The sequence below is a fragment of the Phodopus roborovskii genome, unplaced genomic scaffold, assembly GCF_943737965.1.
Source record: "Phodopus roborovskii unplaced genomic scaffold, PHOROB, whole genome shotgun sequence".
NCBI classification, from domain to species: domain Eukaryota; kingdom Metazoa; phylum Chordata; class Mammalia; order Rodentia; family Cricetidae; genus Phodopus; species Phodopus roborovskii.
In genome coordinates, this window is record NW_026126484.1 from 4,341,570 (window position 1) to 4,365,112 (window position 23,543).

General features: G+C 37.0%; 1 protein-coding gene across 1 annotated transcript in view; it reads left to right on the forward strand.

Moving 5' to 3' along the window:
• Window positions 1-23,543, forward strand: part of Sugct (succinyl-CoA:glutarate-CoA transferase) — a gene marked incomplete at its 3' end in the record, with an annotated part of 148,121 nt that overhangs the window by 76,991 nt on the left and 47,587 nt on the right. Inside the window, exon 7 of the mRNA XM_051194693.1 lies at window positions 13,470-13,561. Coding sequence (XP_051050650.1) covers window positions 13,470-13,561 — 92 coding nt within the window. The remainder of the gene's footprint in view (window positions 1-13,469; window positions 13,562-23,543) is intronic.

The window sequence follows — 23,543 nt, forward strand, 5'->3', positions numbered from 1 at the left end:
AACCTTATTTTAAATATCCATCCCAGTGAGGCATTCCATGGGGGATTATCAAAGTCTGTCATATCATTTGGGGGAGGGCCTAGAAACTCCCCCCATATCAAGGCTGAGAGAGTAGCCCTCCATGGGGAATGGACTCCTAAAGTCCATTTGTGCACTGGGTATAAATAATGGTTCTACTGTCAGAGGTCTCAGAGACTGCCCAGGCCTCTACATTTAGAAGGCTTGGTTCAGTTCAATGCTGGTTCTCCAGTTTTACATCTGGGGTCTGTGACCTCCCACTTGCTCAGTTCAGCTGTTTCTGTGGATTTCTCCAGCTTGGTCTTGACCCCTTTGCTTGTCCTCCCTCCCTCTCTACAACTGGATTCCAGGAGTTTAGCTCAGTGCTTAGCTGTGGATGTCTGCTTCTGCTTCCATCAGCTTCTGGATGAAGGCTTAAGGATGGCATATAAGGTAGTCATTAATGTCATTATAGGGGAAGGGCATTTAAGGTAGCCTCTCCACTATTGCTTAGATTCTTAGTTGGGGTCATCCTTGTAGATCTCTGGACATTTCCCTAGTGCCAGATTTCTCTTTAAACTTACAATGACTCCTTCTCTTAAGGTATCTCTTTTATTGCTTTCCTCTAGTCTTAGGCCATCAAACATCAGGTTGAGTGAGAGCCCTGACTCAAGCTGCATGTGGGGATGACAAAGTCCGAGTCTCTAATTATTTCATTGTCTACTTTGCTTAGGGCTGAAATGGGAACTGTTCTATGAGGCATTTTCCTAAAGTAACCCAGGAATTGCACTATTCTTGACTCCCTGTCTCAAGTACATACAAGTATTTGTTTAGAAGAAATAGTGCAAGTCTCACCTTAGTTGTTAATTCCATTGTAACAACTTACAAATTGTTTATTTTTTGGGTTACCTGTAGAGGAACTTTGAATCTGAGCTGACTTAGCCAACACAAACTATCTTGACACCATCTGATTTTACCATGAAGATTGTTGAAAGATAATGCAGATCCCTCTAAGTGCTAGCTTATTTAAAACCAGGAAGCTGGAAAGCTTATTGGAATGGACTCAGATTTGTCATACTGATGTTACAGGAACCACTTTATTCTAGAGTCTCAGTGTCAGTATGGACACCAAGTATGTGCTAGATTTGCTCTTCATATGTGTCACATACTTTGTAAAAATCAAAAAGTCAGTTTTCATTTGTATAGTATTGTCATGTAATTTGTATGTTAATCAATATAGTTAAATATTTATCTTAATTAAAAACACTTATTCTTTTACTAATCTCAGAAATAATGAAGTTACTTTGAAAAGTTTAATAATAGGATTTTAAAAAAGGAAATAATTGTAATGTTACTATCCTTAGGTAATTACTTAATATTTTGGTGCAAACTTCTCTAATAATTTTAACTTAAAATATTTTCAATCAAATGTTTATAATTTCTATTTATTATTCTTTTATTCAACTGTTCATACTTTCAGAAGAAATATTTTCACAGAATTTATCATTTCAAGTGGAAGGAAAAAGACCTTATTGGGATTTTGGGGAGGATTTGGCTTTTGTTCTCTGGGGCTTGGTGAGTAAGTGGACTGGTACATGATTCATGCCCAAGATATTTAGAGAACCAGAGGATGTCTGGAGGACTGTGGTTTGGGAAGCCACTGTAGTCCTGCTAATATTTCCTGTGGATCAGGGTGAAAAGAAAATAACATTGTGTGCCTTTGGTCTGTCCAAGAGAACAGAGCAGAAGGAAGCTGGTGTGTTGATGATGCATAGGCTTAAGAAAGATTACAAGTGACCAGCTGGAAAAGTGAGAGAGTCACCAGTATAGAGATCCTTGCCATTAGAATTCTCTATTGGTGGAGTGAGGGAGCTCTTTCATACTCAGAGAGAAGCAATACTAAATCACTGAGGTAGGATCAGTGAACACCTTTATTAATTCCTTCTTGACTAAGGAGATGCTTGAATCTGCTTAGCAAAATAGTGTGCCATGTGGAGTTGAGCTCTGTCACTGTTGGTTACTAATTGCTTTTCTTAAGTGCCATTGATTTTCTTGGAAGTTGATAAGTCTGAATTAGTGGAATAAAATTATGTGGCTAACTACTAATAATGAAATGTTTCTCTGTAAGTAGAGGTTCTTGGCCCACCTGGTCCTGCAGCTGATTTGCCCCAAATAAACACACGAAGACTTATAATAATTTATAAACTGTTGGCCAATGGTTAGGGATTTATATGGCTAGCTTTCTCTTAATTACTAACACATAACTACTAATCTGTGTGTTTCTACATGGCCTTATCTTACCAGAGAATGCCTGGCACATCCTATTTTCCTGGTCTCTACATGGTATCTCTTCCTGGCCTCTTGGCCTCTCTCTGCCCCTCTCCCCAGCATTCTCCTAGTCTCCTAGCCCCACACATCTTCCTGCCTCTATCGGCCAATCAGTGTTTATTCATCAACCAATAAGAGAAACATATATGCAAAAGGACATCCCCCCATCAACTCTCTCCTGGTTCTTGGTTAGATGCTCATTTCCTTCCTGAAGTTTTTTTTTCTTCCCTTTTTCTTTTTGGTTAAGTACTAGACTTGAGGAACAACTTTGATTGTATTCCCTTACTCTCTTCATAGCTTTACTTTTATAGTCTCATCAAATGATACTTCTGTTGTTGCTGTGAAGTTCTGAAACATTGAGAGGCCTAATAATATCTTATTATATATTTTTAAAAATACCTTTATTGTTTGGTTTTGGGTACACAGCATACCACATCATGCATATAGAGACCAGAGAACAACTTGCAGCACTTGGTTCTCTCCTTCCATTATATGGCTCTTGGAACTCATGTTCTGTATCAAACCATTATATACTGAGTTATCTTGCTGGCCCTCCTGTAATATTTTAAGGTTATTAGACTCTTTGTTCAGTCTTACATGAAATTCTAACACAGATAAAATGCAAGTTCTCAGATTAGAGTGGGAGGGGGTAGTTGCTGGAGATGTGGCTCAGTGGTAGAGTATTTTCTTAGTATGTTTGAGACCCATCACTATAATACAAACAAACAAAACCCTCCAAATACATACAACAAAAATCAAATACTGAAAACACATGGGGTTTGCCATTTATATAACTTTAAAGAAGTTATGTAACTCTTCTTACCTGTCAATTTCTCCTCTGAAAATTCTAGAGTTTCATGGATTAAATAGATTAATGTATATGGACTGTTTGTTATCAAGAAACATGTTTACGAAATGGTGGGTCTTTTTGTGGTGCCATCTCCTCTCCCTCTTCTCTTTGTCCTCTTTGTCTTCCTCATAGAGATAACTTAAGGCATGTGTGGTGGTTTGCATGAAAATGGTTTTCATGGGTCCATAGGGAGCAGCACTGTTAGGAGATATGGCCTTGTTGGAGTGAATGTGGCCTTGTTGGAGGAATTGAGTCACTGAGGGTTGACTTTGAGGTTTCAGATACCTGTCAATCTAGAAGTAGAACTCTTGGCTCCTTTTCTAGCACCATGTCTGCCTCCATACTGCTATGTTTCCCACCATGATGATAATGGACTAAACCTTTGAACCTGTAAGCCAGCTCCAATAAAACATTTTCCTTTATAAGAGTTAATGTGGTCATGTTGTTTCTTCACAGCAATAGAAACCCTAACTAAGACATCATGTTAGTATTGCTTACAGAGTAATTTATTAAACTGTGCTATGGATATAGATACTATTGTATTATCCCTTTCTTCTAGTTTTCTCACTGTTACTTTGATTAAACACTGCCCAAAAGCAACCTAAAGGAGGAAAGGGTTATTTGACTTACAGTTCCCAGGAAAGAATCCTTGGAGGAACACCACTTCTGGTTCACTTGGAGGGTCATGCCTAACTAGATTGCTTATACATTTCAGGTCTACCTGCCCCGTAATGGTGCTGCCTCCATATCAATTAACAGTCAAGAGAATCCTCTGAAGATAAGATATGATCTGGGCCATCTCTTAACTAATGTTCCCTTGTCAGATAACTCTGGGTTGTCTCAAGGTGACAGTTAAAGCTGGTGACTAGGAAATTCTTACATCCATCTGTCCATCTAGCCATCTAGCCATCTCTCCATTCATCCATCCATCCATCTATCTAGACTAGGCTGACTTCAAACTTACAAAATTAACTTGTTTGAATTTTTAAATGATCTATACAAATTATAGACATTTTGCCCATTTGCCCTCTGAATATTTCAGTTTATACTTCATAAAACCAAGGATTTCTATCATGCACTGTACAATATCCAAGTCAGAATGTTAACATTGAAATGATGTTATATAATTTTAAGTATTTAAATTTTTTCCTTTATTTTAAAGATTTATTTATTTATTTTTGCATAGACACCTGCATGCTGGAAGAGGGTATTAGACCCCATTTTAGATGGCTGTGAGTAACCCTGTGATTTCTGAGAAATGAACTCAGGATCTCTAGAAGAATAGCTAGAGCAGTCAATTCCTGAGCCATCTCTCTAGCCAAATTTTAAGTAATTTATATCTAGACCTTATTGATATTTTGCCAGTTGTTCAATAATGTTCTTTAAAGCTGAAGAAATGTAAAATTATTGTTGAATCTAATTGTTATGTCTTAGTCTCCTTTATTTTAGGTTTTCTTTGTAGTTCATGACTGGAGTTTTTGAAGAGTCAGGTATTTGGTAGGATGTCTCTCAATTTAGATTTCTTTGGGGTTTCTTCATGAAATATACTGTGAGAGTCACATCTCAGGCAGATATGCTCAGTTCTTCCCAGTGGGTGGTATCAGGAGGCATATGGCTTGGTCAGTCCTATTGCCAGCAGTGTGATTTCCATTTAGCCTGCCAGGATTCTTGACCACAATTACTCTCTATTTATGAATATTGTGTTTGGGATGCATTTTGAGATGTGTAACCATTTTGCACTCCTCACTACTTTTATCATACATTGAATTTTTTTTTTCTTTTTTGAGATAGGGTCTCTGTATATAATGCTGAGTGTTCTGAAACACTCTGTGGACCAGGATGGTCTTGAACTCACAGAGATCTTTCTCCCTTTGCTTCCTAAGTGCTGGGATAAAAGGTGTGTACCACCACACCCAATGATGATTCTTGTGTGAGTTACTATTACTATAATTTTGTTAACTATCAAGTTTCTAATTCCAGTTTTCTTCTTATGTCTATTAGCTGGCTTTCTACTTCTAGAAAGAAACTTTGCATTTATGTTATGAAAAAATACATACAAATGTGGACTCTTAAGTCATATTTAATCAATAGGTTATATTCTGTACCTGATATTTTTCAAGGCTCAAATTTCCACAGATTTGGCTAGTAAGAATCTCTCTCTAAATTTATTTTATGTGTATGTGTGTTTTGCATGTGTACCAAATGCCTCATGTCTGTGGAGGCCAGAATAAAGGTACCTGGAACTTGAGTTAAGATGGTTGTAATCTGCTTTTGGGTTCTGGGATTTGAACCTGGGTCCTCAGAAAAAGCAGCAAGTACCCTTAAACTCTGAGCTGTATCTTCATCCTTTCCCCAGTATGAATGTCTTAAAGATGGCTCATGTAGACTTTCACTTTGTTACTCTTCATTGAACACATTTTTTTTTTTTTTTTTTTTTTTTGCAAATGGTTTTTAGGGTTTGCCTACATGATGCCAATGCTCTAGTCCATTTTCTTCACTGACCTTTGGTTCTGTTGGGTGGAGAAACTTGGATCTCAGCACTCAGTGTATTTATTTGTAACTGCAAATGTTTAAGCCTCTTGTCAGCTAGTCTATACATGATGAGTTTTGCCAGGACCATTACATGCCATCCCCCCACCCCCCGGCTTCATGTTATTTCTGTGCCCTGAGATTGCATCACTGAGAGTATCTGGAGAGATTGCTAACCAAAATCTTCACTGGGCAAAAAGTTTTAATTGCTCTCAATTATGGTCTTTTCAGAGAATATTTAACTTAATGTCTTTTCCCTTTTATTTTATTGTTTCACTTATTTATTAAATAAAGATGTATATTTGCCCTTAATTGAGAATTTTCCTCTTGGCAGTGGAGCAAGGCTAAAGGTGATTCTTATTAAGTTGGTACTCATTTGGATTGTCCATTTGTCTGGATTTGATTTGAGATGATGTTTAGTCTTGCTTTGTAAAGAGGCCTGTACTGAGTATTTTTGTGTTCATTGCCTAGAATGTCCTTTCAAAGGCTGACGTAGTGCTGCTATTTGGGGTGTGGGAATTCAGCTATAAGGAGTTGGTTTATGTGAGAGTCTGGCTGGGCTTTTATTTTCTTTTCTACTCAAAGTTTGTTTTACATTTCTGTCATTTAAGATTTGATTTTTTTTCCCTTGAAGAGGAAAACTACATTACAATGCTGAATTTTTCATTTATTGTTATTTTATGATGCATCTATCAAACTGTGAGCTGAATTCTTCTTAGAGAAAGTAATAAAGCTTGCAATATGCAGCTGACTATTGATACATTTTTTTAAAAACATAGAAATATATCCAAATTCAAAGTTGAAGGACAAATTATATTTCTTTTCATTATATAACTGTGGTTTCTAATAGCCTTTCCCTCCACTCTTGATTATGTCTTTTAGCATTTAGAACAATCTGTGTGTATGTATGTATAAGTTCACTGGCACAGCATTAGAACTTTTTAGCGATGGACTCCATTTAAATAATGAGAGCTTTAAGAACTTTTTGTTGTCTTAAGTATGCTATGCACACTAGCATTTTTCTTGCTACCCAGTCTTCCAAACTCCTATCAACTGTGTGAAAATATTTTTTGAAAGTTTATATGAAGAATAGCATAGCCTTGTAAGGAATATCATAAAACAAAATATGCACAGTTAGATGGACAAGTAATAAGTTTCTGTTATCTACCTGGTATGATGATATACAGTTGAGAAATACATGTATATAAAACAGCTATAAAACAAAAAGTACTTTTAGCATTACCAAATTGGATATGATGAAACGAATTGTAATTGTAATTCTGTGATAAAGTCAGGATGTTTTTGCTACAACATCCATTTTTTTTTGAATTGGGAACATATGCTTGTTAGCATGATTTTTCCCATGTTTTAAGTGCTTTGCAATTAACCAGTCAATTTGCCACTGCTTCCGATAGAAATGGGTGATCTAATTTCAAAGGTTGTTCAGAGAGCAAACCACATTAATCACACTTTTGGTCTTTGAATAATGTCCAAATTGTTGATATTTTTGATCACAGTTTTGTTCCAAATATTTTATAAATTGTTTATTATCATAGAAACATTTGTAAAACATTACTCATAGTCATTAATGTCAATAGTTTAATAGTTGCTTATAGGTAAATAATGGTGTGACTTTGAGTAATCCACTTCATTGTTCACAACACCGTTTTGCTCACAGTAATAAAATGGGACAATGAAATGCATTCCTTGTAGTTATTATGAACATAAATGAGATGACATATGAAATATGAGTATTGTTCCTTGAAATAGCAAGTTATGTCTCTGTTATTTGAGCTATGGGGTCCGTGAAATACATTGGTTTTGGGTTTGTTGCATTGGAATCCTGCTGAAGTGTTTGTAACATGAGGGAGGGAGGAAGATGGGTAGATGCAAAACTTTTCCCTTAGTTATGAATCTTCACAATATTAATTTATTCCGTAGTATAAACCAATAGTTATGGGTTATTAAAAATTCACCATGAATCCACAGAATTTAGTATACTTGATATGTTTAAATCCATTGCACTTTCAGATAGTAGGAATACTTGTCTTATGTTATTCTTCATTCCCAGGTATTCTCAATGGGTAGGAACAAGCATTTGAATAAAATAAAACTTAAAAATACTGAGTCTACATTCTTATTTTAATTAAGAAAGTGTATGTGTTTGTGTGTGTTGCATGCACATGCACACATGTATAGTACTACATGTTATGGCATGCATGTGGAGGACAGAGGGCAATTTGGGGAGTCAGTTCTGACATTTCACCCACTGAGGCATGGTGTCTTATGTTTCTGTTATGCTGTCTATTCCAAACTAGCTGGCCTGTGTGCTTTCAGGTTATTCTCCCTCCTATCTTGGCCTGCATCTCAGAGTAAGAATGCTGCTATTACAAATGCATATCACCATATCAGGCTTGGATTGTAGGGATAGAACTCAAGTCATCAGGTTCTCATTAAAATTGCTATTACCTGCTGAGTTATCTTTCAGACCCTATTATCATTTTAACTCTTCACACTATAAAACAAAAACAACCAGCTGAGAAAAGAAGCAATGTGCAGATATTTAAATACATTTGACATACTTTATTATTCATCCCAACATATTTTATTGCCTTTTGCTCTCCTAGGTAATGGTCTATTGTTAGAATTTCTGCAGCTTTTGAAATATTGGTATTACTTAACTGTATCAACATATTTATATTGAGTTTTTATGTTTGCTACTGGCACAGGTATACACATCTTTGAAATATATTTCTTCATATCCATGACTGCCTGTCACTGACATGCTGTGTGTCTTGGAGAGAATCAGATACAAGACAGTGGAGATGGAGAAAATGTGTAAAATAGCATAAACTAAAGAGCTGTTTATGTCTGCAGAACAACTATACTGAATGTAAATAGTTCTGGAGATGTGGTAAAAGATAAATGGACATATGAATTGTGAAATGGCTATGTCATAAATAACCCAGTTATATCATGTTAAGGAATATTATTATTTTATGCCTATATATAACTGAACAATAATTTCAGTATGCAAATAACTTGATCAGATCTTTTTAAGTTCTTTGTATCATGCCACCAGAGGAAATTGAGGCAGGTGAGCAGTAAGTAAGGGCATAGGAGCTCAGGTAGATGGGGGAGATAACTGGCAAGTCAAATAATCAACCAGGAATTACTGAAAAGTTTGATATGATCAAGGAATAAAAGAAAAGAATTTAGGGTAGCTCAGGTTTGTAAGGAGTATGGTTTTTCCTCCCGCCGCCAGTCTTGTCCCGCCGCCAGTCTTGTCCCGCCGCCGCGCCAGCCCCAATTAATGCACAGAGACTCTGTATTTGATACAATGCTATTGGCCAGGTACTAGTTTCTTAACAGCTAGCTCTGTCTTAAGTATTAACCCATTTCTATTAATCTAGTATTTCCACGTGGTCTTCTCTTACCGGGAGCCGGCTGGCATTCTGCTTTCTCCAGACTCTCCATCCTGACTCCTCCTTACTACTTCCTCTTTCCTCCTGGTCTCCTAGTCCCTCCTACCTTCCTTTCCTATTGGCCAACATATACAGAACATATATAGAATGATATCTCCCATCACAGGTTCCTTGATTGTGTGTATGTTGAGGTGTGTTTTTCATGAAATGTGATAGTGAAAATAGGAAAATGGACAATTTTGGTTAGTGGCATGTGAGTTTGAGCTAGGATGTGATTTATGTTTAGGGAATCAACAGCTTCTAGTATTTCAGACTTTTAGATGTCAGTACAAGTACAAGTATACATAAACATCTTTATATTTAAGAATGCACATTTGATATAAGATTATAGCATGTGATTATAAGCAAATGATTTGATTTTTAAAAAATAAAAATGGGAATGACACTAACTTCTAGGATTTTTTGTGTGTGAAATAAATGATGTAATTTACAAATTTATAACAGTGTCATTACCCTTTTAGACATAGAGATAGACAATGCCTTGTTTTCCATACTGTCTCAGCCTCCAGATGTTGGCTTACAGTCATGCACTGCCTTTCCTTGCACTTTATAAAGAATATGTGACCTCACAAAGCAAGAATTAAGGTAGGGGACTGAAAAAAACCTAAATGAGTGATGCTTCCTTTTGTTCTCTTTTCTTTTATTATCAGGCTAGAGCCTCATAATAAGCTCTTGATTACTTAGAAGCATCAAATTGCCCTTAGGCTGATCTCTATCAAGAGAGCTGGCTTTGGAGCAGGTGTATGTAAACACTGAATGCCATTTAGATGCAGAGCCCCACCCCAGGAATGGGTTCTATGAGCAACATTTATTCAGTTACATTCTTCTGGGGTGTGTGTAGAGACTCTTATCAGTTTCTCAAAGGGATTTGACTTCCCAAAGGGTAAGAATTGGTAGAGACAGTATTGACATTGTGAGGGGACACAGAGTTACAGATAGCATGGATGCCCATGTTAGTGCTGCTTTCTAAGATCCTGAAGGGGAGGAAGAAAGACATGAAGCGAGGCACTATTAGGAAGAAAAATAAATGAAATTAGGACCAAACTTTTACTCACATTCTTAGCATTCAAGATTTACTTTATAGTCAGTGTTCATAGAAGCCACGAGATGGCGAGCTTGTTCCTCAGAGTGATTGTAAGTCAGATGGGGGTGGGGGAGCAGGAAGAGAGGAAAGAGGAGAGACAGAGACAGAAAGGAGAGGACAGTGTACTTTTCTACAACTGCCTTAATTTTCCTTACCTCCTTAATTTCAACACAAGAAGAATTGATAGATTTTTTTTCTCTGTTAACTTTGGATCATGTTTAATATTGTAAAGATAAATTAAAAAACTGTTTAGATTTCATATTCAGATCAATAATTATAGTTTTCATGTTATCAACAGAGAAATCTAATTGAAAATCCTATTGTCCAAACTTTTGACATTATTAATAACATTTAAATAGTTAAGTATTAGGTAAAAAGAGAATAATTTTTGGATCACACACATACATGTATATACACACGCATAATTACTATTATTATGTTTGTACTTGAGACAGGGTCTTTATGTAGTGTAGCTGTTTGGGAACTCACTTGTAAGCCAGGCTAGCCTCAAGCTCACAGAGATTGGCCTACTTCTGCCTCCCAATTGCTGGGATTAATGATGTGCAACCACATACCCAGCTTTATTATATAATAATATTATTATTACCACATTTTTTTTGTCCAATGAGCAAGTGCTAAGTTCCAACTTTAAAAAAAAATTCCATTTTTTTTTTTGTGGATGTCAGACAACTTAATTTAAATATTTAGGATTTCTATTCTCATTACTTTGACTTACCTCAAAGTAGCATATTTTTTATGCTATTCTAAATATTGGATGGAAGAATGTAAGCTAGTATATTATTGGTGAGTTAATATATATTTATTGATTAATATTTAATGTTCAATGTGAAATTCACTCTGCTTACACTGTGCAGTCAAGTTGATTGTGTGAGATAAATGTTAGTACAGTTATTGAGGCTCAGGGAGATTAAATGAATTTTTGATGATTTAATAGTTGGCAGAACCAGAATTTGAATCTAAATTTTTTTCAACTATAAAGCTTACTCTGTTTTTCTTTGTACCTACTATCTCCAATGTAACTGTTTTTTTTTTTTTAACTAGAAACATTTGGAAATGACAATTTAAAGTAATTAGGGTATCTGTGCTTCACTCTTATTATGAGCTGAACAAAAAGAATTTACATCACAAGGCAACTGGTTTGGTATGCTTTTATTTTATAATCTGTTTGGTATTTCTTTTGAGCCTATGTGTCTGCAAAATCATCTAGAAGATTCCATTTAGAGTTGTGCTGATGCTGAGAGGCCTTAGTTACTCTCATCTGAGGATTTGGACCTCTGGCTAGTAGCACATATTGATTTTCCTAAGGTTGCACTCATTGAAACCTCATCCTCCTTGTGACTCCTGTTGAGTTCACAGGTGGTTTAGCAAGCACAGTGTTTCTTCTGTGTTCCAGCAGCTTTGCTCTGCTCCAGGATGATGTTTTATGCAGGGAATGACATTGCAGCAAAAACTGAAGCCTGCTCTAGTGTACCACTTACACTAGGTGCACTGAAATCCATGCACTCATGCTTGGAAGAAATTTCCAGGTTGCTGATTTCCACTTTGTTTCTTGTGTTACTATGATCTCTTCATAGTCTCTCCCTGCCCCTTTTTAATGCTCTAAAGAGTAATAGTTAAGAAATGATAAGCTTTGTTTTTTTTTCACCTGAACAAGGACATTCAAGTATTTTTTTTTATTGTATTTTTTTTTTCATACAATAGTTGTAACTGGAAAGAAGATTGGGTATAGGGGATGATGGTAGGGCAAGGAAACTGGATTGACATGTAAAACAACCTTATTTCAAATTTAAAGGGAAAAAAAAAAAAGAAAAACAGATTGGTTATATATAAGTGAGGATTGAAACTAGATGATAGACATGTTTCATGTGAGGATTTTTATGCACTGTCATTTCTATCAGAGACAATTTATGGTAGCAAATATGTCTGGATAGATTAACTGATGGTTAGATCATGTGAACACTTCTTTTGCTTCTTCATGTAGTTTATAGGTTGATCTTAAAAAAAAAAAACTAATTGTTTTTGAGTAGCAAGTATTTATTTCTCCACTAAGTGTCATCAAATATTATTCTAGAGGCTGAGGATATGGCAGTCAATCAAATAGAAAACATTCCCAGAGGTTACATCTCAGCATGAAAGAAACAACTGTAATAAATAAACAAATATATTACACATCTTTGAGTTAAGAGCTTTGAGCACAAATTGCATAGAGTGTAATGTAGGCTGCTTTCTACAAAGGGCCATTAATTTTTTTGTTTGCTTTTTTTTGTTGTTTGTTTTTTCTTGTTTTGCTAATGAAATGTTAAAGTCAAGGCCTAGAGGGAGGGAAGGAAGGGATGAAGCAGGGGGTACTCCCCAGTGTCTGGTGAAGCAAGTTCCCAAGAAGCCCTTTCTAGATACTTACAAAGCAGACTATGTATATAGAGATGTTGGAAAAGCTCTTCATTTGTTCATTCTCTGGGTAATAAGTGGGATTTGGAGACAGAATCCTACAGTTCCTGATACAACCTTTAGTATTAAACAATAAAAACCAAGACAGAAAAAAAGGAGGAGAAAAGAGCACTCATGATTTTTGATTTTGTTCTTCCTTTCTGAACAAAAAAAGTCAGAAATAAAAAAAGTGTTGTACTTAAAATGACACTGTTCAGTCATAATTTTTTTTTCTTTTCACACAAGGTCTAGCAATGTAGTATAGGCTAACCTCAAACTCTGGGTCTTGCTTCCTCAGCCTCCTGAGTGTTAGGGTTACATGTTTGTACTGTACCATCACTCCTAAAATGTGTATATTTTAAAATTTGTCACTTGTAACTTATTTGCTTAGTTGAAAAATAAGTAAACGTAGTCTATGTAAATGCACTTTGCTTCATTCTGTGTACGTTCACCTGGCTAGAAATGGTGTCTTGTGTGCTATCTTTCTTATTTTATTTTAAAAATTGTTGACAACTAAATAAAGCCATTTAAAAATGTTCTAAAGGCCAAATAAAACACTCCTGAAGGTGGTATATACTCAGCAATTCAACAGGTTTTTGTTTTCCATAATATAATATACTAATTTTTATTGTCTCCATCAAGGGTTCATACAGATCTAATTGGAGCAATGTTGCATAATTTCTGGAGGTTAATTGTTTTAGTATATTTTCACACCCTATGTAATACTGAATGTACGTTCTTGTTGCAGGATATGGCCAGACAGGGCCCATGTCTCAGAGAGCAGGTTATGATGCTATTGCCTCTGCTATGTCTGGTCTGATGCACATTACAGGGCCCGAGGTAGGTATTCCTAGAACATTCTTTTATTTATTTATTTATTTTACATGTAGATCCCAGTTCCCTCTCCCTCCTTCCCTTCCTCTTACCCTCTCTGCCCACTCACATGCACCCTGACCACCCTCCCTTCCCATTCTCCAACCCCAACTCCACATGTAGGGCAATGCCATCCAGGTGGGGTCATGTAAATCAGTCAAGTCATTTGAAGTAGGGACTAGGACTTCTGCTCTAGGTTAAGGCAGTATCCCTCCATGGGGGATGTGTCCGCAATGTCCTTTTGTGCACCAGGAATAATACATCCTGGTTCCACTGTCTGAGGTCCCTTAGGCTGCTCAGTCCTTCTAGCTGAGACCCATATTCAGGGTTTCTGAGTCAGAACCATGCTGGCTTCCCAGCTATTAGTCTGGGGGCCCGTTAGCTCCTCGTTCAGGTAAGCTGTCTCTATGTGTTTCTGCAACCTGGTCTTGTCCTCTCCCTCTGCATCTGGATTCATGTTCGACTCAGGGTTTAGTTATGGGTGTTTGCTTCTGTTTCCAACAGTTACTAGATGAGGGCTCCATCGTGGTGAATTAGTTAGTTGTTGATCTCACTATCTGGAAAGGGTATTTATGGTAGCCTTTCCACGGTTGCTCAAATTATTAGTTGGTGGCAGCCTTGTAGGTCTGGATTTCCTCTGTGTCTGTTGTTATGTTCCCCTTTTCATTTCTGATTTTGTTAATTTGCATGTTTTCTCTCTGCTTTTTCATTAGTTTGGATAAAGGTTTGTCTATCTTGTTGATTTTCTCAAAAAGCCAACTCTTTGGTGCATTGATTTTTTGGTACTGTTTTTCTGGTTTCTATTTTGTTGATTTCAGCCCTCAAGTTGATTATTTCCTGGTGTCTACTCCTCCAGGGTGAGTTTGCCCCTTTTTGCTCTAAGGCTTTCAGTTGTGCTGTCAATTCTCTTATGTGACCATCCTCTGTTTTCCTCATATGCGCACTTAGTGCAATGAACTTCCCTGGTAACACTGTTTTCAAGGTGTCCCATAAATTCGGGTATGTTGTGTTCTCATTCTTGTTGAATTTTAGAAAGTCCTTAATTTCTTTCTTTATTTCTTCTTTGACCCAGGAGTGGTACAATTGTACATTGTTCAGTTTCCATGAGTTTGCAGGTTTTCTGCTATTTGTGTTGTTGTTGAATTCCAATTTTAAATCATGATGGTCTGATAAGATACAGGAGACTTTTCCAATTCTCTTGAATCTGTTGAGGTTTGTTATGCCACCTAGTATGTGGTCGATGTTAGAGAAGGTTGCACGTGGAGCAGAGAAGAAGGTATATTCTTTTGTGTTTGGATGGAATGTTCTATAGGTGTCTGTTAACCTCAGTTGAGACATAACTTCTGTTAGTTTTTTTGTTTCTTTGTTGAGTTTCTGATTGGCGGTCCTGTCTAGTGGTGAGAGTGGTATGTTGAAGTCTCCCACATAAATGTGTGAGGTTTTATGTGATGTTTGAGTCTTAGTAGCATTTCTTTTATGAATGTGGGTGCCTTTGTATTTGGGGCATAGATGTTCAGAATTGAGACTTTTTTTTGATGGATTTCTCCTGTGATGAATATGAAATGACCGTCTTCATCTCTTTTGATTAATTTTGGTTTGAAGTCTAACTTGTTAGATATTAGGATAGCCATGTCTGCTTGTTTCTTGGGTTCATTTGATTGGAAGATCTTTTCCCAACCCTTTACCCTGAGGTAATGTCTATCTTTGAAGCTTAGATATGTTTCTTGTATGCAGCAGAAGGATGGATTCTGTCTTTGTAACCATTCTGTTAGCCTGTGTCTTTTTATAGGTGAGTTAAGACCATTAATGTTGAGGGTGAGTAAGGCTGTTTGATTGTTGATGCTTGTTTGTTTTAGATTTGTTTTTGACAGTGGTGTTTGGCAGTGAATATATTTGTCCTGCTTTACGCGTGGTTTCTGGTGTAGTGAGATTATTTGTTGCCTACATCGATGTGGGTATAGTTAATGTCTTTGGGTTGAAGTTTTCCTTCCAATACTTTCTGTAGGGCTGGATTTGTAGATACGTATTGGGAAATTTTGGCTTTGTTATTAAATACCTTGTTTTCTCCATCTATAGTGATTGAGAGTTTTGCTGGGTATAGTAGCCTGGACTGTCGTCCATGGACTCTTATTACTTGTAGAATATCTATCCAGGACCTTCTAGCCTTGAGGGTTTCAATATAGAAGTCAAGTGTAATTTTGATAGGTCTGACTTTATATGTTACCTGTGCTTTTTCCTTCGCTGCTCTTAATATTCTTTCTGTATTCTGTATGCTAGGTGTTTTGATTATTATATGTCGAGGTGTCTTTTTTCTTTGGTCCAGCCTATTTGGGGTTCGGTATGCTTCTTGTACTTTCATGGGCATGTCCTTCTTCAGATTTGGAAAGTTTTCCTCAATGATTTTGTTGAATATGTTTTCGGTACCTTTGAGCTGGGCTTCCTCACCTTCCTCTATGCCTATTATTCTTAGGTTTGGCCTTTTCACGGTGTCCCACATTTCCTGGATGTTTTGTGTTAAGGATTTGTTGGATTTATGATTTTGTTTGGTCGATGAATCTATTTCTTGTAGTTTATCTTCCGTGCCTGAGATTCTCTCTTCCATCTCTTGAATTCTGTTGGTTATGCTTGAGTCTGTAGTTCTCGATTTTATGCCCAGTTTTTCTATTTCCAGCATTCCTTCAGTTTGTGTTATCTTTTTTCTCCATTTCAGTTTTCAAGTTTTGAACCGTTTTCTTCACCTCCTTGTTTTTTCTTGGCTTTCTGTACTTCCTTTGCTTTCCTTAAGGAATTTGTTCATTTATTCCACTTTTTTGTTTGTTTTTTCCTCCATTTCTTTAAGGGATTTTCTCACATCTTCTTTGAGGGCCTCTATCATTTTTATGACGGTATTTTTTAAATCATTCCCTTCTGCTTCCTCTGCTTTGTTGTTGTGTTCCGTTCTAGTTGGTGTAGATTCCCTAGATTCTGGTGGTGTCATGCTTGTCTTTCTGTTGTTAGGTGTTTTCTTGTATTGCTGTCTTCCCATAGCTTCCTCCAGTAGGTGTTGGTGGGGTCTCTCCCTCTCTCTATGGTACTTCCCTGGTGGACTTAAGTGGTCAGAGATTCAATATCTGTAGCTCTGGGTGGTCCAAACTCTATAGGAGGTCTCTCCTCAGAAAGGGACCCAGGGATGGGGTCAGGGCTGAGGATCCAGTAGAAGATGCCACTAGCCAATGGCTGGAAGTAGAGGACAAAGGCTGTGCTAAAACTTGGGAAGTTTCTGCACGATAGTCTGATCTCCCTGGAAACTTGGATTCTCCAGCTGAGGCTTCTTTCTTTAGCAGAGGCCCTGCTTTGGGGGTCAAGGATCTTGCCGGCAGGAACTCAGAGTGGACCTGCAGAGATAGGTGGATCTCTGGGAGGGGCCCAGGACTCCACCAGAGGACTGGAGGTGGGGTCAGAGACCATGCAGGTGGAAATTACGGGTGGTCCCGCATGGATAGGCAGGTCTCCTTTGTTCAGAGTTGTTCAGCAAACTCCCCAAAGTAGGGTGGACTGTTGGCTCTACCCTCTGTCCCAGTGCTCAACCAGAGTGGCAGGACAGTGGGCAGGGTAGGGCACAGGGTAGGAGGGGCAGGCTCGTGGTGGGGATGGGTGGGGGTGTATCAGAGGTCCAGTGGTGCTCTCAAAGGGGACAGGACACAGGAGCAGCGGGATCAGGGGCCAACCCAGGGGTGGATGGGGAGAGGTTATAGGGGAGAGGCCACCCTAATTGGGCCCAGACTCACTTCTAGCCAGTGGGTGGTAGAAGAGGACAAAGGCTGAGCTGAAACTTGGGAAGGTTTTGTAGGATAGTGGGATCTCACTGGAGACTGGGACTCTCCAACTGAGGCCTCTTTCTTTAGCAGAGGCCCTGCTTTGGGGGTCAAGGATCTTGCTGGTGGGAACTCCGAAAAAATTTTCTTAAAGTGACTGACATAGTTGTGTAGTTGTGTATTACAGTCTGAATTATTTGACACTATAGTCCATCTCTATTGATGGTGTGTTGCAGGATTTCTAAAAGAATATAGGTGTCCAAATGAGTTTAGTTAGATCAAAGCAAAGACTTTTGGGGAAAATGACATGAATATTATTAAAATAAAACAAGCTCAGTATAACAGCCTACTAGATAGAACTAAAAGGCATCCATTTAAAAACAAATGGGGTTGGTAGGCTTAAAGACCTTCTACATCAGGTATCCCTACCCTGAGTTACTTTCTTTAGTTAACTCTAGGCAGATCACTGCACTGCTAGGGTAAACTGAGGCAGAGTGACCTCTTTTAACACCTTATATTTAATTCAAAGCAACTATGAGGTTCTAATGTCTTAAGATACAAGGCTCTTTGTACTTCTATCTTTTGATGTTTCATTTTTAGTCACGGAAAAAATGTATACAGCCTTTCCTTAAAATAATGCGGGGGTCATTTTCCTTTTGTTCACTGAGAGAACAGAGTATAGACATTATCTCTCTTTGTTCAATCTCTAGGTTTTCTTTTGGGAAAGACTTCATTATTGTTAGCAATTGTATTTAAAAGGACTGCACTCAATTGGGAATATGTGAAAACATTTGGGACCTATCAATTCTTATCCAAGTGCTGAACAGAATGAAAAAGTACTCAGGCGAAGGACTTCTGTGGCTCCATTGGTGAATTGCAACTGCACTGCAATCTGATAGGGAAGCCACATAGTGTATTCTCAGCCTTGTGACTTTCAAAGTTTATTTCTTAGTTTCAATTGATTTTTTTTCACCTACTTTTCCCCTTCATACCCACTTTACCACAGTACACACACACACACACACACACACACACACACACGCACGCACGCACACATATTTATTTCTGAACATTCTTACTCCTACTTTCAGTCCTCTCTCTCTGTCTCCTTTTGTATTGGCCACCTTCCCATTTCCCCAACTAATATCTCATTTCCCACATTTCCCCTTTCATATTAGCACTATACATCTGTTCTCTTCTCTAATACCATTCCCACCATGGTGCCTTTTTACTTCCCTGGTTTCTGAGGTTACTCCAGGTTACATACTCATATCTGATGATTTGGAACTAGAAACCACATATAAGAGAGAACATGTGGCATTTGTTTTTCTTACCTGTGTTGCAATATTTTTTCTGCTTCCATCCATTTACTTACAAATTTCATTTTTCCTTACAGCTGAATAATACTTCATAATGGTATACCACATTTTCCTTACTCATTTATCAATTGAAGCACATTTGGATTGTTTCCATTTCCTAGCTGTTGTGATCAGAGACCCTACATGTCAATTATTGTTCATAATTTCTTCATAATAAAGTACTACTCAGAAAGATCAGAATAACATTTTAGGAATAATAATAATATAATTATATAATTTTTTCCCATTCACTTTACTCTCTTAAAGTTCTCCCAAGTACCTTTCCTATAATGCTTCCCATCCCCCTTACTACTTCTGAGATTTATGTCCTCTTTTTCTTTATTTTTTATAAGTATACAGTTGCTTTATATATAACATTTCATAAAACACATAAACATAACCTTTTGAATATGTTAAGTGTTGCTTGAATATATTTGATTTAAGGGCTTACCACTTGGTATTGAATAACTAATTAGGAGGTTTATCACTGAGGAAGACTGATTCTTCCTCTCTCAGCAGTCATTAGTTGTCTGTAGTTTTTTGTATAGGGATTTGGACCTGTGAAATTTCCCCCTTTTCTTTTAGCATGATTTCCTTCTCTTTGAGTGAGCCTTAAGTATAATTAGAGAGCTATTGGTTAAAACCAAGATACGGGTACCAGTTTTGAACATTTACTAGTATCTTGTAATTTTGTGCTGGTAATTTTGGTTCATAGGCATCCTGGCTGGGTAGGGCTTTTAGTTGGATCCTTCCCTTAGCAGCTTGCATAGCAGTTTCTAGTACTATGAATGGTAGTCCCTAGAGAGAAGGTTATCAAATCTAGCTTGTGCCCTATCTCCCCTCATTGGAAAGCCTCCTCCCATCTTCCCATTTACTTGTCATTATGGGTATTCCAAATTAAACACATTTATTTGAAGATTTAATGCTGGCATCCATGGATAAGAAAAACATGTAATATTTTTCTTTCTGGATTTGGGTTACTTTACTATAATGATTGCTTCCAGCTCTATCCATTTACCTGTGAATTTAATAATTTTATTTTTCTTAAGATCTGATTATTATTCATATATATATATTATATCACATTTTTTGTCATCTATCTGTTGATGGACATCTATACTGTTTATATTTCATGACTTGTGAATAGAGCATCAATAAATATAGATGAACAAGTATCTTTATGGTAGGATATGGAGTTCTTTTGGCATGTGGTAAAAGAGCTGGATAGTGGATTCATTTTTAGCTTTTTGAGGAACCTGCACACTGACTTTCATAGTGGATACATGGGTTTGCAGTAATGCCAGCAGTGAATAAGTTTTCCTCTTTCCACCCATCCACACTTGCACTTGTCATCATTTTATTTATTTTTATTTTTTATTTTTGAGTAAGGGAAAGGAAACACTTTAAACAAAAATTTTTATTTACTATTTTTTTTTCTTATTTTACACATCGATCCCAGTTCTCTCTCCTTCACATCCTCCCATGCCCCCCACAGATGCCCCTATCCCATCCCTCATTTTCTCCCCAGGGAGGGTGAGGCCTTCCATGAAGGATCATCAAAGTCTGTTAAATCATTTGGGGTAGGGCCTAGGGAAAGAAACAAATTTATTTATGTATGTACGTATGTATTTATTTGTTTGTTTGTTTGTTTTTAGAGGCAGAGTTTCTCTGTATTGCTTTGGAGCCTGTCCTGAAACTTGCTCTGAAGACCAGGCTGCCCTCAAACACACAGAGATCTGCCTGCTTCTGCCTCCCGAGTGTTGGTATTAAAGGCATGTGCCACCAATGCCCAAGGGAAAGAAACATTTTTTTTGAAAAAAAAATTTTAACTTAGCCATTCTGACTTGGGTAAGATGAAATCTCAAAGTAGTTTCAATTTTAGTTTCTCTGATGTCTAAGGATGTTGAACATTTTAAAAAAGTGTTTCTCAGTTACTGTATTTCATGTTTTGAGAAGTCTCTTTTACATTCTATGTACCATTATATATTAGTTTTTGTATTTTCTTGTTTTTTATTTTTGAGTTCTTTATATATTCAAGATACTAACATTTCATCAGATGTATATAGCTAGTCATTTTTTTTTTCATTTTGTGCATTGCTACTTCACTGAGTGATGGTACACTTTGATATATAGAAACTTATTATTTTTCTGGGGTACATTTGTAAATTTGTGGATCTTGATGCCTGTGCTATTGGGGTCTTGTTTAGGAAGTCCTTTCCTGTGCCCATGAGTTCAGGCACATTCCCTATTTTCTCTTCTGTCAGGTCAAGACATCCGAATCTCTTTATTTGGCCTATCTAGTTCTTTTTTAAGACAATCTGTTTATTAGTTAAAATTTGGTTTTGAAAATAACCTCTGTCACTCTTTGGGGTTTGTCTGTGGTTTAAGTCTAATAGTGTTGCTTTTATGCAATTAGGCAGCTACTTTTGGTGCATGTAAGTTTAGGATTGTTACATCCTATTCTTGGGCTTTTTCATCAATGAGAAGATAAAGTGTTCCTCTCATCTAATTTGTTTTGGTTTGAAGTCTGTTTTGTCAAGTGTTAGAATACTACGGTACTAACTTCTTGGTTCATTTGCTTTTAATACCTATAGTGGTCTGTATCACTAATCATGAGGAGTGTATCTTGAGGGCAGCAACAAGATGGATTTTCTGATTCTCTGATCCAATCTGTTAGTCTGTGGGTCTTTATTGGGAAGTTGAGTACATACATTAAGTTACTGTTTAAAAACGTGTATTAATTTCTGACATTTTGTTGCTGTTGTGATCTTCTATTAGATTTCTTTTGATTAAGTTTCCTGAAATTGTTTACTGTTCCTTGGATTTTCTTGGGAGTGTTTAAACTTCTCTTCAGAATTAAATATTTCTTTCAGTATCTTTTGTAGAGCTGGCTAATAAAAAATTAGCTTTCTCCTCCAATTATGACTTAAGTCTTTGTTGGAGATAGTAGTCTAGAATGATACCTTTGCTTCTAAAAAGTCACAGAACATTGGTACCAAAACCTTCTGGATTTTATGGTCTCCATTACAAAATCTGCTGTAATTCTGATGGGTCTCCTTTGTGTGTGAGTTGATCTTTTTCTCTTACTGCTTTCATTATCCTTATTTTTTTTTGCTATGTATATTTGATGTTTTGACTATTATGTGCTATATGTAGTTTCTTTTCTGCTTCCCTCTGTTTGTTATTATCCATGTCTCTTGGATCTTGATAAGCATCTCCTTTCATATATTAGGGAAGTTGTCTTCTTGTGTAGTTTTGTTGAAAATATTTTCTGGGCCTTTGGCTGTGTCTCTTCTTTTTATACCTATTATTCTTAGGTTTTTCTTAGAGGTGCATGTGTTCCTCTACTTTAGATTGGACATTTACTTTGATTGTGTGAACAGTTTATTCTATTTTGTCTTAAAGAATTGTCATTCTCTCACCCACTTGGTGATATCAATTGGTAAGGCTTTATTCTGATTTTTTTTGTCTGAATTCTGGATTTTTTTTATTTGAATTCTTTAATTTTCCATTTCAAGTTTTATTTCATTTTGGCTTCCTCAAGAAATTCTGTATCTTTATTATGTTCTGTTTTCATATCTTCAATTGTTTTCTTTATTTCATCCAACTGCTAGTGTTTTTCTGATATTCATTATAGCATCTACTCATATCTTCTTTAAGTTCTTTATTAATGTTTTTATTTTTATTTTAACACCAATGTCTTGTACATTAAGTCAGTTTTCTTAATTTTTGATAGAGACTTATCACTTGGTGTATTCATATTTGTATATTTGCTATAGGATCTAGGCATTTGGAATTATATTGTTAGTACTGTTTCTTGGTATGGAAACCTTGCATCTCTATTGTCGAATGAGTGCTTTAAGCTCTGTTTCCTATTACTCTAACTTGTTAGGTGGGCAGCCATTTGTGTGGGGCTTAGTTGAGTCTTTGGGCAATTCAGTCTAAATGTTGAAATGGGTAACAGAAATAATTTTGTCTCTGCTTAAGCTAAGTGCATTTTATAAGGTCAGAAGTAAATTTTCTATAGAGTTTTTTTTTTCTGTAGAGATTTTTACATTTAATCTTCAGGACCTTGGTCAAGAAGTTTTGGACTTTTCCTCAGACTATGGGTACTATTGCTGGTGTGGGTCTAGTATCTCTCTCTGGAGATAAAGGTCCTCAGATTGTATGGATGGCTATTATTTATAGGTGGGTAGTAATGCATTAACCAGACCTGGTAGAATAATTGATGGTGTTTTATTGGGGGAAAGAGCTTACACAGAAAACAAATGACTGACTGTCAGGGCGTTTCTTCTCCAAGGATGCAGATCCTGCCTCCCAAATGCTTTCTGTGACCAGAAGAGGTCCCTGATTTCGGATCCTCTTCTTTTATCTGGTCACATCCACATCTACAATACCCAAGAGGCATAGCCATGGTTACAGGTGCTCAGGCAAATGTATTGGTAGCATATGTTTAGTGTCTATCTACAGAAGGGGCCAAGTGTGTGAAATGTGATGATGGAGTTGGTAGAGGATGGATGGTTGCTGTGATGGTAGAACTTTTGTCTATATGCCTTGGAATGGAGGGAACAAGGGTGTTTTCAGGAGTGGATAGAGTTACCAGTGTGTGTTGGACTTCCCTACTTGATGTGGGTGTGGAGAAAGAGGAGTAGGAAAGCAGGCACATCAGAAATGTTTCTTAGGCAGGTCTAATGGGTGGGGGGGCATAGAATTGCTGGTGTGGATCTGAAGAGGGGCTATCTTTAGGTGGAGGGAGTGTGTAGATGGCAGCACCAGTCTTGTGTCTTTCTAGAGAAG